Raw genomic sequence first — 14,430 nt, forward strand, 5'->3', positions numbered from 1 at the left:
GATATCAAAAGCCAAATCCTCTTCTTCACCAAACACTCTTATTGCACCATTTCCAGATATACCAACATGTAAAACCAAAAGCGATGTTCCATGAAATTCCAGATTGCCAATGAGACTGTGTTAACAAATTAACCTTCAACTGACTGCTTTTACAATTTTGACCTCTCAGGGTAAAAATTCTAGATCTGCCACTGCTTACTTTACTTTCATGTTCAACGTATCGTGCTACTACTTGGATTGAATTGACTTGTCTTCGGTAGTATATCACTTTGAATTCACCAAAGTTAGAGTGATTGAGCACTCAATTGAAGCACGGTTTAAGTCCAATTTGACGGACTTTGAACAGGTTGACACGACCTGTTTATCAAACTCTTTAAGTACATTGGTGAGTTGACCCAAAATTCACCCAATTATTAATCGTGTCTTAGTTGGTTAACTCAAACATAAGATTTGTTCGAGTTTTGAATATTTTATTCTAATATATGATTACAATGTACGATAATTTGGGCTTTGATTGATTATGTACAAGGCACAATTTTACTATGATTAAGTCTAAAAGGGAGCCCTGATTAGTTGACTAATAGAGTATCCTAATAAGGAGGGCAATCAAGCCCTAATAAGGTGTGTCTATTGGTATTAATTAAATAAGATACTAAAAGGAGCAATCACATTCCTTGATAGGGGGGATCTGATTTGTATTGTATTCTTATATAAGGAGGTCCCTGCACTCATAGAAATACATGTTCTAAAATACCTAGTCCTATTTACTAGTTAGAGCATTCGGTGCTGCAGAGAGTAGAAGCCTTCCTTGTCTGCTGTGATCAATGGCTTCATTAGGTAAGACTCAATTCTTGTACTCTTAGTTCTTATATGGTTCAATTCATACGATGAGTGTAGTTCTTTGCATGTATGCTATATATCTGGATTAAATGTATTCATCTATGTGCTTACATGTGGTATCAGAGCTCCTGCTATATGCTTAGACTTCGCTCACTAAATTGTTGAATAAGGAAATATGCAATCGTATGTTTGTTTTGAATTATTATTATTATTTTGGTTAAAGGATTTTAATAAAAGTCCAAAAGTACACGTATTTGGGGTTTTGCTTTTTAAAGTTCATTTGAAATATATAGACAATAATTTGTAATCTTCTAAGTTATAACGGGTAAATTAAATCTCTCAAAGGAGATTTTTCTCTTTATCTGGTTCAACTTGAGATTAGTGTATTACAATTTTAGAGTGCTTGGTTGTGAATGGTTTCTTCTACCTAAAGGTGTAGGGATTATTTATTGACATTGTATTCTATGTATTGGTGGTACAATAAAGAAATTTTTTCATTGCATACTATGTTTTTGCCCAAAGGAAAAATATAATAATGCATAAAGTTTCTCAGGGATTTAAAGAACAAAACTAAAGTTCATCTTTTTGTTCTTGATAGTGTAAATTAACATAATATGTTCTGGCTGCTTCATCAGTTGTGAATCCCTCTTCAATTTCTCTTCAATTGAGACATTGACTGGAAGTAACTACAAGAAATGGAAGCAAGATGTGGAGATTGTTCTTGGGTTCATGGACTTGGATTTAGCTCTACGGGAGGATGAACTTGCAGCTCTTACAAATGAAAGCAGTGATGCACAGAGAAGGCAACATGAAAAACGGCATAAGGCTAACAGGATGTCTCTTCTCATTATGAAGAGGGCTATGATAGAAACAGTGAGAGGTGGTATTCCGAGCAATGATAAGGCAAAAGCTTTCCTAGAGGTTGTTGGGGAGAAATTCAAGGAGTCAAAGAAGGCTGAGATGAGAAGTTTGATGAATGCCCTCACCATTATGAGATATGATGGTGAAAGTAGTGCCAGGGAGTACATTATGAAACTCATTGACATTGCCAATAAGCTCAAGGATCTGGAAGTAACGATCTCTGACCCTTTCCTCATGCATGTAGCTCTTAATTCACTACCACCAAAGTTTGGACAACTGAAAGTTTCTTACAACACGCAAAAGGAGAATTGGGATCTTAATGAGTTGATCTCCATGTGTGTACAAGAGGAGGATAGACTGAAACGTGATCAAATGGAAGTTGTCAACCTTGTGCATTCGACTTATGGTAAGAAAAATGGTGCATCAGGTACTGGGAGCCATTTCATGCTTTTAAGTCTTCAAATGCTTCTACCAAAACTGCCCAACCACCACCTAAAGGGTCTCAAAACGTTAAAGTCAACAAAACTAAAATTTTCAAATGCTATTTTTGCAAAAAGTCTGGCCGCATGAAGGATTGTGACAAATACAAAAGGTGGTTGATTAAGAAAGGTATTTCAAATGTTTTTGTGTGCATTGAGTCTAATCTTGTTGCTGTCCCTATGAATTCTTGGTGGTTTGACATTGGTTCTTCTGTGCATATCACCAATACTTTGCAGAGATTAACAAACAGGAGAGCACCAAATAAGGATGAGTTCAAAGTTTTTGTTGGAAATGGGAAGAAAGTTTCTGTTGAGTCTATAGGGACTGTCAAGTTGCATTTGTTTTCAAGTTTTGTTTTAAAACTTAAAAATGTTGTTTATGTACCTTCAATGAGAAGGAATTTAATTTTAGCAAATAAATTAGTCACGTCTGGTTATGCTTTCATTATTGATAATGATAGTGTAAGGATGTTTGAAAAAAAAAATTGATGTTTTACTTGGAAGAGCCTTTTTGAACAATGATTTGTGGCAATTTGAATGTTCTTATTTTCATGAATGTTTAAATATTGAATGTTCTAATAAAAGAATGCTTATCAATAAGAATTCTTCTATGCTTTGGCATAGAAGATTAGAGCATATCTCGAAGGAAAGATTAGAACATTTAATGAAGGAAAACATTCTACCAAAACTTGATGTTGATGATTTCCAGACTTGTGTTGATTGCATAAAGGGAAACTGACAAATAAAAGAAAGTTAGGTTCCACACGTAGTCAACAACTTCTAGAAATTATTCATACAGATGTTTGTGGCCCTTTTCCAATTAAAACAATTTGTGGAAATCAATACTTTGTTACGTTTATAGATGACTATTCACGTTATTCCTATATATTTTTTATCTCTGAAAAATCTTCAGTTTTAGATTGTTTTAAAATTTTCAAAAATGAGATTGAAAAACAATTGGAAAACACATGTTAAAATAGTGAGATCTGATAGGGGTGGTGAGTATTTTGGTAGATACGCTCAAGGATTGAAATATCGGCCAATATATCGATATTTTCAACTATCGACATCGATATTGGGGGGTAAGGCCATATCTTCCCCTGTATTGACGATATATCCCCGATAAGTGCGATATCCCCGATATTTTGCCGATATCCCCGATATTTCCCGATACCCATAACATAACCCAAAAAAAATTCAGAATTTTTTATGACAATTGAAGCAAATCAGAACCCAAAAATAGCTAATCCTTGCCCAAAACCCTATAATTTATTAATAAGAAGAATCTATGCACAGTCCACTGCCCACATACTTCCAATCCATCTGAAGAGGACATGGCGATCAGTTTTGTATCTATGAGCATAGGAACTAGACCTAGTACTAACTCAAATGAATCTTATGATGGCTATGGTTATGTCATGTCTGATTATAGTGGAACTAGTTATGGAGCTCAAGATGATGAAACAAATTATGGACCTACTAGTTTGGTTAATCCTAACTATCCCATATATAGGAGGACATTAGGGAGCTAAAGAAAGACGTATGTGCACCATGTTCAACACATGGCTTACAAAGTTGTTCCTCATTGTTTCAACCTCATAGGAGCTCTTTTATTTATGTAAATGGACACTTATCTAAATTGTAATCCAATGTTTAAACAAACTAAGGATTTATGCATGGTTTATTCATTTTAATCAACATTTTATTTTCAAACTTTTCATTAACGCGCATTACATACAACTTATATTTCATCTTATGTATATCTTATTATTAGTAAATTTTGAATTTTATTTGTTCAATACATTCATTGATAATGTAAATAACATCTATGAAAGTTTTAAACCAAAATTATGTGTTTCAATGCCTATATCTATCATTTTTGTTGATTTTTTCCCGATACCTAAAACGATAACGATATATCCCCCGAAATATCCGTAAATTGGAGGCCCGATATTATCTGCACGGCCAATATTTTAATCCTTGGATACGCTAAAGCTGGACAATAGAAGGGGCCTTTTGCCAATTACCTTGAAGAATGTGGAATCACAACACAATATACCACACCTGGTACACCTCAAAAAAACGGAGTGGCAGAGAAGCGTAATAGGACCTTAAAAGACATGGTAAGGAGCATGGTAAGCAAATCTACATTGCCAAAAATTTTGTGGGGAGAAGCTTTAAAGACTACAAATTACATTCTTAATTGTGTGCCAAGTAAAGCTGTTCCAAAGACACCATTTGAAATGTGGGTAAGAAGACAACCTAGCCTTATGCATCTTTATGTTTGGGGATGCAGAGCTAAGGCTAGATTGTATAATCCCATGGAGAAAAACTTAGATCCCAGGACTCAAAGTTGTTTTTTAATTGGATATCCTGACAAATCTAAAGGTTTAAGATTCTACTGTCCACATTTGCACATAAGGATAGTCAAAACTAATAATGCAAAATTTATTGAGGATTTGGATGCAAAAAATTCATCAAATGGCAGCTTTATTCTTGAAGAAGAAAAGTTTGATGCAGCTATACCTTGAGATCATATCTCATTTACTATACCATTAAAGTTGTGCACATAAACTGCAGCTATCCATGCATCTCCTGAAGCTATAAATGCACAAATGGCCCAGCCAATTATTGATCAACCATTACCTTCAATACAGCTAGACATTGGGTCATCTAGTGCTTTAGTACCGTCTTCATACCCTACAATGAATATTCAACCAATTGTTCAAGACCAAGCTGACGTTCACAAAGGGTTAGAAAGTCAGCTATTCATAAGGATTTTGTTGTTTACCTTCCAGAAGTTGACTATGTTGGAGATATATATGACCCTTCTAATTTCAAGCAAGCAATTGAAAGTGAACATACTGATCTATGGAGAAAAGCAATGGAGGATGAGCTTCAATCTATGAAAAAGAATCAAGTTTGGTCACTTGTTGATGCAAATGCAGCTGTGAAATCAATTGGTTGAAAATGGATATTTAAAACAAAGAGAGACTCTAATGGCAACATTGAGAGGCACATGGCACGGTTGGTTGCAAAAGGGTTTACACAAAGAGAGGGAGTAGACTACACAGAAACCTTCTCACTAGTTTCTTCGAAGGATTCTTTAAAGACTATTATGGCATTAGTGGCACACTTTAATCTGGAGCTTCACCAAATGGATGTTCAAACAGCCTTCCTAAATAGAGACTTAGCTGAAACTATTTATATGATACAACCACCAAGATTTGTTGAAAGGGGGAAGGAGAATATGGTGTGTAAACTTCAAAAATCCATATACAGCCTCAAGCAAGCATCAAGGCAATGGTATCTTAAATTTGATGACGTAGTTACTGCTTTTGGTTTCATTGAAAATAAGTTGGATGAATGTATTTATCTTAAAATCAATGGCTCCAAATATATCTTCTTAGTATTATATGTTGATGACATACTCTTGGCTAGTAGTGATTTGAATTTATTGCAAGACACAAAATCCATGTTGTTTAACATTTTGAGATGAAGGACTTAGATGAAGCCTCATATGTCCTTGGCATTGAGATAATGAGGGATAGGTTGAGTAATTTATTGGGGCTGTCACAAAGAGCATATATAGACCGTGTGCTTAAGAAATTCAACATGAAAAATTGTTCTCATGGTGAAGTTCCTATAGGCAAGGGAGATAAATTCAGCATATACCGATGTCCAAGAAATGAATTGGAGAAGAAATGCATGCAAGACAAGCCATATGCTTCTTTAGTAGGAAGTTTAATGTATGCACAGGTGTGTGTACGAGACCAGATTTGGCTTTTGTTGTTAGTGTTTTAGGAAGATTTCAAGCAAATCCTGGTGTACATCATTAGGTAGCTGCTAAGAAGGTCTTGCGGTACTTACAGAGAACCAAGAATTTTATGCTTGTGTATGGAAAAGAGGATAAACTTGAAGTAATAGGATATACATATTTAGATTTTGCTGGGTGCATTGATGACAGAAAATCTACAAATGGTTACATCTTTTTCCTGGCAAGTGGAGCTATTTCTTGGAAAAGTGCAAAGCAAACTGAAATTTCTACCTCTACTATGCAAGCTGAGTATATAGGGTGTTATGAAGCCACTAAACAAGCGGTGTGGTTGAGGAACTTCATTGGGTGATTGTGGACTCTATATCAAGTCCATTAAAGATCTTTTGTGATAATAAGGTTGTAGTATTCTTCTCTAAGAACAACAAAAGAACATCTGCCTCAAGGATTTTGGATGTAAAATATCTAGTTGTTAGAGACAGAGTGAAGAATGAAGAAATCATCATTGAACACATTGATTCTTAATCCATGATTGCTGATCCTTTGACTAAGGCATTACCAGTGGGAGTTTTTAAGGATCATGTAACTCAAATGGGATTAGTTGAATCTTTTGATTAGTGGGAGTAAGGTTTGCTTAATACATGTTTCTGTTTCATTATGTTCTGAAGAAAGTTATGCAGATAAATGCCATTATTGTTTTTCAATTCAGTTCTTTATACTGTTTGAATTTAAGGAAGAACATAAGCTCTTGTTTTAAGCATTGTTTATTTGTTGTTTTTGATAGATGTCATCATTTGCAAAGTGACTAAAAGTTGCCTTCGGTATATACAATGTGCAAGTAAACTGTTTTTGTTTTTTGTTTGTTTTGGGTTTTCACAAATAGATGGATGTAAAATTTTGCTTCAATGGAGGATTGATGTAGTACAAGCTGTAGGAGTTAGATTAAGCACTTAAACAGTAGAACATAGAAGAATATAAGAGACCGATGAGAAGAAATATAAATCAAAAAGACGAGATAAAAGGGTAGAAACAGTAGAACAAAGAAAAATATCGGAGATCGAGGAGAAGAAATATAGATCGAAGGGACGAAATCAGAGAGTTCTAGGAAAAGGTTTACTCAACATTCAAATATGAATTTTAAAGAACTACATGGGATTATTTATAGCAAACTAAAACCTAGAAATAATAAGATAAAAATCCCTTGATTAAACAGAAATCCTAACCCAAATAAAATAGGAAACTTAAAACTAGAAATATGGAAATCTAGAAAAGTAGAAATCCTAGTAGTAATTGGGAAACTAGAGAATCTAGGAAACAAACAAATACATTAGGAAACTAATAAATTTTGGTCCTATGCGTCCTGCATCATTCTCACCCTGCGACAAGAATCCGACTCCGCGACTCGTAAACAACCACAAAATGTAAATTAACGCCGATGGCATCGACTGCTAGTATGAATAACATGGGACTAGGGTCAGCAATCATCGATGTCTAGATCATAGACACCTTTGAGAGGCTCCACATTCTCACAAGCAGGAGTGTTGATAGTTAAAGTTCGCTGCGGACAACGAGAGGCAATATGTCCTTTGGCATGACAATGGAAATATTCAATGCAAGCATTAGAAAACAACCGGTCCTTTGTTAGGTGGTGGTGTAGTAGGGTTAGATGGTCCTTAAAACCACGTCTTCATACTCATAGTGGTGTGAGTTAGGTTGGAAGTTGCAAGTTGACCAGAATACCCTGAATGTTGTGGCGACAAATATGTCTCAGCTTCCAAGGCTTGGCAATAGGCGTCCTCCAACACATCCGAACGTGACCTACTTACCTCATGTTTGAGATCATTCCTGAGGCCATGAATAAAACGAGAAACTGTAACTGCGAGCTCTTCCTGCATGGCAGAATGCAATTTGTGCTCCACAAAACGGGAATAATAGTCTTGGACTGTTGAAGTACCCTGAGAAAGAGTCCATAATTGATCTAACAATTGGCGACGAGAAAAAGATGGAAGGTATTGTTCCCGGAGTTTCAATTTCATCTTGTCCCATAAAATCACAGGGGTTTGTCCGAGTTGTTGAAGATGGTGTTCAGTAGCCTTCCAGTATTGCTTTGTGGCTCCTACCAGTTTGAGTTTGGCGAACCGGATTCGTTGTGCATCGAATATATCATACCATTCAAAATAATCTTCCATAGCCGATACCCAATCAACAAATAGAGTAGGATCCCTGCGACTATCAAAGTCGGGAGCGGCAGGCTTAGCATGAAGGGCGATCTCAAAACCCAAGTTTCTATGGACAATGTTCTGTTCATGGGGTTGGGGCGGCGAGGGAGGGACAGTGGCATCCACCAGAGGAGAGCCCATCGTATGTTGGGTATAATGTGGTTTAGGAGCAGATCTAGCAACATAAGTTAGTTCGGGCCAAACCATAGATGTCCCCACAGAAGATGATGGAAGGCCCAGGTGGCCTTGGAACTTGGAATCCATATACGGATTGGGAAGGAGACCAGCCTGTGGTGAATGTGTGAACGAACCGGATCGAACAGAGCATGTGGAGGATGGCTCAAGAGTCGTGGTTGTTGACGATTAGCGTCACGGAAGCTTGTAACTTGGCAATATTTGTTGACATAGACGAAAATTCAGTCTTTTGATCAACCATCAATTTGGCTACCTAATCTTCTAGCTAAGTGACATCCGTAGAAATTTTCGCTTGGAATTCCTGATGTTGTGTAGCCAAATTGGCAACGGTGATGTTGGGAGCCATGGGGACACGTAAACACAACGAAGCAGAGGAACAACGGTGGAGCAACTAGGCTCTGAATACCAATTGATGTAGTACAGTGCCGTAGGAGTTAGATTAAGCACTTAAACAATAGAACATAGAAGAATATAAGAGACTAAGGAGAAGAAATATAGATCGAAAAGATGAGATAAAGGGCAGAAACAGTAGAACAAAGAAGAATATTGGAGATCGAGGAGAAGAAATATAGATCGAAGAGACGAAATCAGAGAGTTCTAGGAAAAGGTTTAGTCAACATTCAAATCAGAATTTTAAAGAACTACATGAGGTTATTTATAGCAAACTAAAACCTAGAAATAATAGGATAAAAATCCCTTGCTTAAACAGAAATCCTAACCCAAATAAAATAGGAAACTTAAAACTAGAAATATGGAAATCTGGAAAAGTAGAAAATACACTAGGAAACTAATAAATTTAGGTCCTACGCGACCTGCATCAAGGATGCTTTACGGTTGCTTCACATTCGGGCCACAAGCCACATGAAGAAGGCAGACCAAAAAGTAAGCGTTACTGAAGCGAAAACATAAGCCCACAGCATGATAACTGAACATTCCTTTTCTCCTGCTCCGAACAATTGAGCCATTATTCCTACCACAATCAAGAATAAATTTAAATCAATCAATCCATATTGTTAGGAAAAATAACGACTATTGATTATGAGAAATAACCAGCCACGCAGATTGTAATTTGCATTGCTAAAATTGAAAGGAGAAAAAACCCACCAGAAGAGCGTACGTACGTACCTATGTTCATTGCTGGTGGGAGTGAAAACTGAAGCAGAAGAACAAACAGATACAATGGATCAGAATGCACCAACCCAAATTTTAATGCACCTTTAACAACCAATATGCCTACAAGAGGCAGGGCAACAAAACGAACAACGATAATGCCAACAACCAGAGATTTCTGTATCCCTGGCCCTCTCGAACCTGGAAGAACAACGTGAATTAAGCCAAAACTTAAAAATAAGTAAGAGAATATATGTAACATGTGGAGCTTAATAAGTAGGAATTATAATATTACCTGTAAGTAGGTTTCCTCCTATTATCAAAGTAAGAGATGGGATGGCTGCGTCTCTGCAATCGTATGGAGAGGAGTTAAAATACTAAATAAGTAATACATGAACAAAAGTGTTCTTGTTAACCTAAAACAGAAGAATAGTAGTAATCTGACCCCAAGAAAGAAGCAGTGTCCTGAACCACCCGTAGAGGAGCGCCATCTCCTATCAATAGCTTTCGAATCTGAGGTATGAGTCCAATCACAAAACCAACCATCTATACAAGAAAAAAAAAAAAGAAATAGAAAAAGAAGCTAAGTTTGGTCAATGTGTCAATAAATATGTCACATAATTATGACGCAAAATAATTTAAGTGTTGAAAGGGCATACTGCTCCAGTAATAGAAGGGGAAAATACTGTTTTCAGATTGAGCTTTCCAAACGCCGTCATAATACGTTGCTTTATTACTTTACCTAAACTTGTCATCTGCCATGACAAATGACAATCATCAGAAATTGAAAAGAGAAGGGTAAATATATTGGAAGACAGCACATCATAATATTTGGCAAAAGAAACACTCTTTTCATAATCAAATCTTAAATAGTTGGAAATAAAGCAAACGGTCATGGTAACTTGATGGAGTTAGCAACCTTAGCATTTTCTTCAGATATAGCAGTGCAGGGCAGTGCATATTGATCCGCAGCATTGTCCTCCACTACCTCAGATTCCTTTGAAGAAAGCGGAGGCTCAGTGCAACTTACTTGGTTTGGTGTGGAGGATCTCTCTGGAGATTGGTGGGCATTTTGGGTGCCCCTCTTTGCAGATATCCTCACAATATTGTACACATACGACCACAAATAAATGGCTCCTATCTGGAGAGTAAAACCAATTAACTTAATAACTTATCGTGAGCATGTTCCCCATCCTTTCTTACTTTGAATAATATAAAACTAGACAAAGGAATTTGAAGAAAAATCAAAATATTAGCAGCAGCAGAAGAAGAAATTATTGTACCGCCATTGAAAGTGAAGCATAAGCCAACGCATAAGTATGACAGACATCAGGATCTCCAAATGGACTCCCTTTTTCTTTACAAACTGCTGGGACTATAATAAGGAGCATGAATCCCAAATTTCCTGTTTATATATCAACTCAGCAGAAAAAAAAAAAAAAAAAAAAATTATTTGTGATCTAGACGAAAAAGAAAAAAAGAAACAAAAATTATAAGGTAAATCTGTGTTGGTGTAGTAGTGTTTACCTCCAGCACAGCAACCTACGACAATGCCTCGCAGATATGCAGGAGGTCTTGTTAACAGGAGGAGTATCCATCCTAGGATCGAACCAGCAATAAATGTGATGAGGATATTCACCGGCATGAACCACCTACGCACATACAAAATATATACACAATCAATCATATCAAACTTCTTTTAGAGATTTAATTCTTCCATTAGATATTAATGAACAAAGCTTCAGCAATAAATCTGCCTATAATAAACAAACTGGTGCAGTAACCATATTGATATTAATTTAAACTCACAATTTAACTATGTTTTTATGTGTTATTGTCCGCGCAAGGTTGCTGCTCACCAGGGCAGGACTGAATACGTAAAATACAACCTGTTGATCACAAACACAAGTATGTATGTATATGTATACACGTACGTATGCATTTACTATATATACGTATATATTGTAGTAAAGTACTAAGCAACAGCAGATGATATATCCATCATCACTGCATCATGCAGAAAGTGTGAAACCATAGAAAATCTATTTTTGAAAGCAAGATAGAGGGTGTTCAACTTGAAGAGTAAAAAGGTGATGATATGGGAAGCCACAGAATCTATAGTTTCCCTCTTTTCTGAAAGAAAAATGGATAAAGATGTTAAATGAAAATTGATGAATGAATTAAGAAGTCACCCTGTTTAAGTGCTTCCTAGCGTCTTCCCCCAAAATATTGACGCGATCAAGCGCAAGATATGAGCCAAGCACAGTGGTGAAGAGAATTTTCAGTGCTGGGATTAAGGCGGTGATGAAGAGCTGCAAAAGCTCCATTATCCTTGATGAATAATTATTAGCCCTTCACTTCACAACTCTGCTCTGGAACTGGAAATAATGAAGAGCTTAATTTACCTATTCTGGAAACAAATAGACAAGTGGTTTTTTTTGCAATGTCCTGTTTAAAATGCCAGTTTTATGAGAGGAATTGAAGAAAACATATGGTTGGTTGCAGAAACTTAACACCTGCAAAGAAGCTGCACATATTCATTGGTATTTATATGCATGAGTCGTCAGGTGTTGTTTGTCTCTTCTCTTCGTGGATGGCTTAGATAACGACACGCACTTCTTGTCTCCGGTTGCTAAAGAGGGGAGAGTTTAGTGGAATCACACGTTGGAATTCAATTGATATAAATATTCTCATTTCTTGATATGGTAAAATTCTTGTGCAATGTGCACCCGGTAATTATTACTCAAGAAAATATTAGGACATAAAGAACGATGAAGGATACTGCCCTAACTAGCACCCGATTGACAGTGTAGGATTAGACAAGACTAGACTAGACAGGTGCGAATCTACTATCCCCAAGTTTCTTGTCCTCATGTCCCTTGCCTATTTTGTTGACATGTGTTATTCTACTTAACGGAGAATTAACTCTGTTAAGTTTTATTATTTTGCATAAAAAATATAAAAAAGCTCCAACATTGTCCCCAATAAAACGTGGAGGGAGAGTGATGCAGATGAAAAGGCATTAAAGTTTGTGGAGCATTTGGATAAAAAAGCATTCATAAGTTCAATGCACATGAACGTTTTGTTTTGGCTTTTAATCAGTTCTATGTATTTGTAATAGCTAAAGTCGTAATTATTTCATTTGCTGGTACATTTGGAAGTGGAGGAACCAAAGAGTTTTTTATGTTGATTTTGAGATGCCGGATACTCCAAAAACTCCTACTCTCCTTGTGAGAATGTGAAGGTAAAAAGTCCCACACTGGAAAGTTGAGAAACCTAGCAAGGGCTTATAAGGAGTTGGGCTACTCCCCCTATTGCCAATTGGTTTTGGGATGGAATCTCAACTTCCTTCATGGTATCAGAGCGGGTTAGCCCACGTGTGAAAGCCCAACGGCCACATGCGCTCCACGTCACCCAATATGTGTTGTCCACGTGTTAGGCTTGAAAATTCGCCACATGTGTGGGGGCGTGTGAGAATGTGAAAGTAAAAAGTCCCACATTGAAAAGTTGAGAAACCTAGCAATGGCGGAGTCATTGGGTTGCGTGCATGAGTTTTGTTTTTGTTCATTTTAGGTTTTTTTTTAAATGTTGGGTGGCTTCTTTCAGTTGTTGTTTTGGATTTTTTTTCCTAAAAATTGGGTTGGGCTTCTTTTTGAAAATTCGGGTGGCAATCTTGTAATTTATTTGATGTTCAAGTGTTGTTTTCTTTTTTGTAAATTGGTCCGAGATTCTTTTGATTGTTTTTGAGTTTTTTTTTTTTGAGTTTCTGGGTTTGGCTGGTTTTAACAAATGTGGTGGCATGTTTGTAATATATAGGATGTTTGTAATATGTAGGAAGTTCCACCTGTTTGTTGTTTTATAAATGGATTTTGAGTGTGTTTCTAAGGTTTGCTTCATGTAGGGTTTTGTTATAATTTTGGCTCTTATGTTGGGCCTAATAATGAAGCCTTCGAAAAAAAGCACAATGAAAAAAAAACTTAAGCATGTTAACTTTAATAGATATTTATTCAAAAACCCATTTTAGCATGACATTTTATACAAAAACTCATATAAAGCCTATTTGGAGAGAGAAAAACCCAAAATTAGCCACTTGTCATTTTCTAATTGGTTCTTAGTGTGTTAAAATTTTATAAGAACCAATTAGAAAATGACAAGTGGCTAGTTTTGGGTTTTTCACTTCAAATAGACTCTATAAGGGCTTTTGTATATTATGTCATGCTAAAATGAGTTTATTAGTGAAATCCTCTAACTTAACGTTAATATCCTTTTTGGAAGAAAAATAAATAAAAATTTAACTTAAAGATTGATGATGTGTCTTATGTTAAGTGGTTAGATTATTTGAGTGGCTAAGATTTTACGAAGTGCGGTTAAATGCGTGGATCCTAAATGCAGAGGCTCAGGATCCCAATTGGGGCATAATGTATGTCAGTGGGGTGTAGCTCAGTTGGTTGAGCTCTTCCACCTCCACTAATGTGGGCAAGGTTCGAAACCTCAAGGCACCCAATGAATATTTGTATAAACCCTCCAACAATCGCTTGTACTCCAAAAAGGCATAATATGGATATTGTTGTATAACTTGGAGGATAAAAGAGGACTATTCGTAAGAGGTTGATGACTACAATTTATCCCTCATAATCCCACCATTTTTAAGGGGATTAGGGGATAAGTTTAGTCATCAACATCTTATAGATAGTCCTCATTCTTCCTACAAGGTAGGCAACATATTCATATTATGCCTTGAATTGAATGCATATGAAATGTAGACATTTTTCTAGTCTAGTTTAATCCTCCCAAGTAGACTGTAAAATTAATGAAAAAAGCAAGTAACCTTTTAAAATATAAAAAAGAAAAAACTAAAACTAATATCAAGAACTCAGCCTCCCCATTACCCCAACCCAGTCGCACTCACCACCTCCCAACCACAACCTCCCTAGACACCCACCCACAACCA

The 14,430-nt window shown here is 36.3% G+C and overlaps 2 protein-coding genes across 2 annotated transcripts; one reads left to right on the forward strand and one right to left on the reverse strand.

Annotated features, from left to right (window-relative positions):
- Positions 1-887: 887 nt before the first annotated feature.
- LOC110758061 (uncharacterized) lies at positions 888-5,148 on the forward strand. The gene is made up of 4 exons (XM_088253730.1): positions 888-907; positions 1,476-2,121; positions 2,157-2,529; positions 4,979-5,148. The coding sequence occupies exons 1-4, from the start codon at positions 888-890 to the stop codon at positions 5,146-5,148; spliced, it is 1,209 nt and encodes a 402-aa protein (XP_088109856.1).
- A 3,816-nt stretch (positions 5,149-8,964) lies between these two features.
- LOC110758039 (protein PIN-LIKES 3-like) lies at positions 8,965-11,986 on the reverse strand. Its single transcript, XM_021959823.2, has 10 exons — positions 11,672-11,986; positions 11,289-11,368; positions 11,007-11,131; positions 10,763-10,884; positions 10,399-10,620; positions 10,139-10,234; positions 9,925-10,025; positions 9,775-9,827; positions 9,495-9,680; positions 8,965-9,339 (listed from the first exon to the last, which is right to left on the reverse strand). The coding sequence occupies exons 1-10, from the start codon at positions 11,804-11,806 to the stop codon at positions 9,209-9,211; spliced, it is 1,251 nt and encodes a 416-aa protein (XP_021815515.2). The 5' UTR covers positions 11,807-11,986; the 3' UTR covers positions 8,965-9,208.
- Between the last annotated feature and the right edge of the window lie 2,444 nt (positions 11,987-14,430).

This window comes from Prunus avium, chromosome 5 (assembly GCF_965620075.1).
Source record: "Prunus avium chromosome 5, drPruAviu1.hap1.1, whole genome shotgun sequence".
Classification (NCBI taxonomy): domain Eukaryota; kingdom Viridiplantae; phylum Streptophyta; class Magnoliopsida; order Rosales; family Rosaceae; genus Prunus; species Prunus avium.

Excerpts from the sequence above, each read along its gene's own strand:
- LOC110758061 (XM_088253730.1), top strand. The coding sequence starts at position 888 with ATGAGTGTAGTTCTTTGCAT. Across the intron at positions 2,122-2,156 it reads CTTATGGTAAGAAAAATGGT|TCTTCAAATGCTTCTACCAA; the intron begins GCATCAGGTACT and ends CATGCTTTTAAG. Across the intron at positions 2,530-4,978 it reads CAAGTTGCATTTGTTTTCAA|AAGTTGACTATGTTGGAGAT; the intron begins GTTTTGTTTTAA and ends TTTACCTTCCAG.
- LOC110758039 (XM_021959823.2), bottom strand. The coding sequence starts at position 11,806 with ATGGAGCTTTTGCAGCTCTTCATCACCGCCTTAATCCCAGCACTGAAA. Across the intron at positions 9,681-9,774 it reads AGGAGGAAACCTACTTACAG|GTTCGAGAGGGCCAGGGATA; the intron begins GTAATATTATAA and ends TTGTTCTTCCAG. Across the intron at positions 9,340-9,494 it reads CCCACCAGCAATGAACATAG|GAATAATGGCTCAATTGTTC; the intron begins GTACGTACGTAC and ends TGATTGTGGTAG.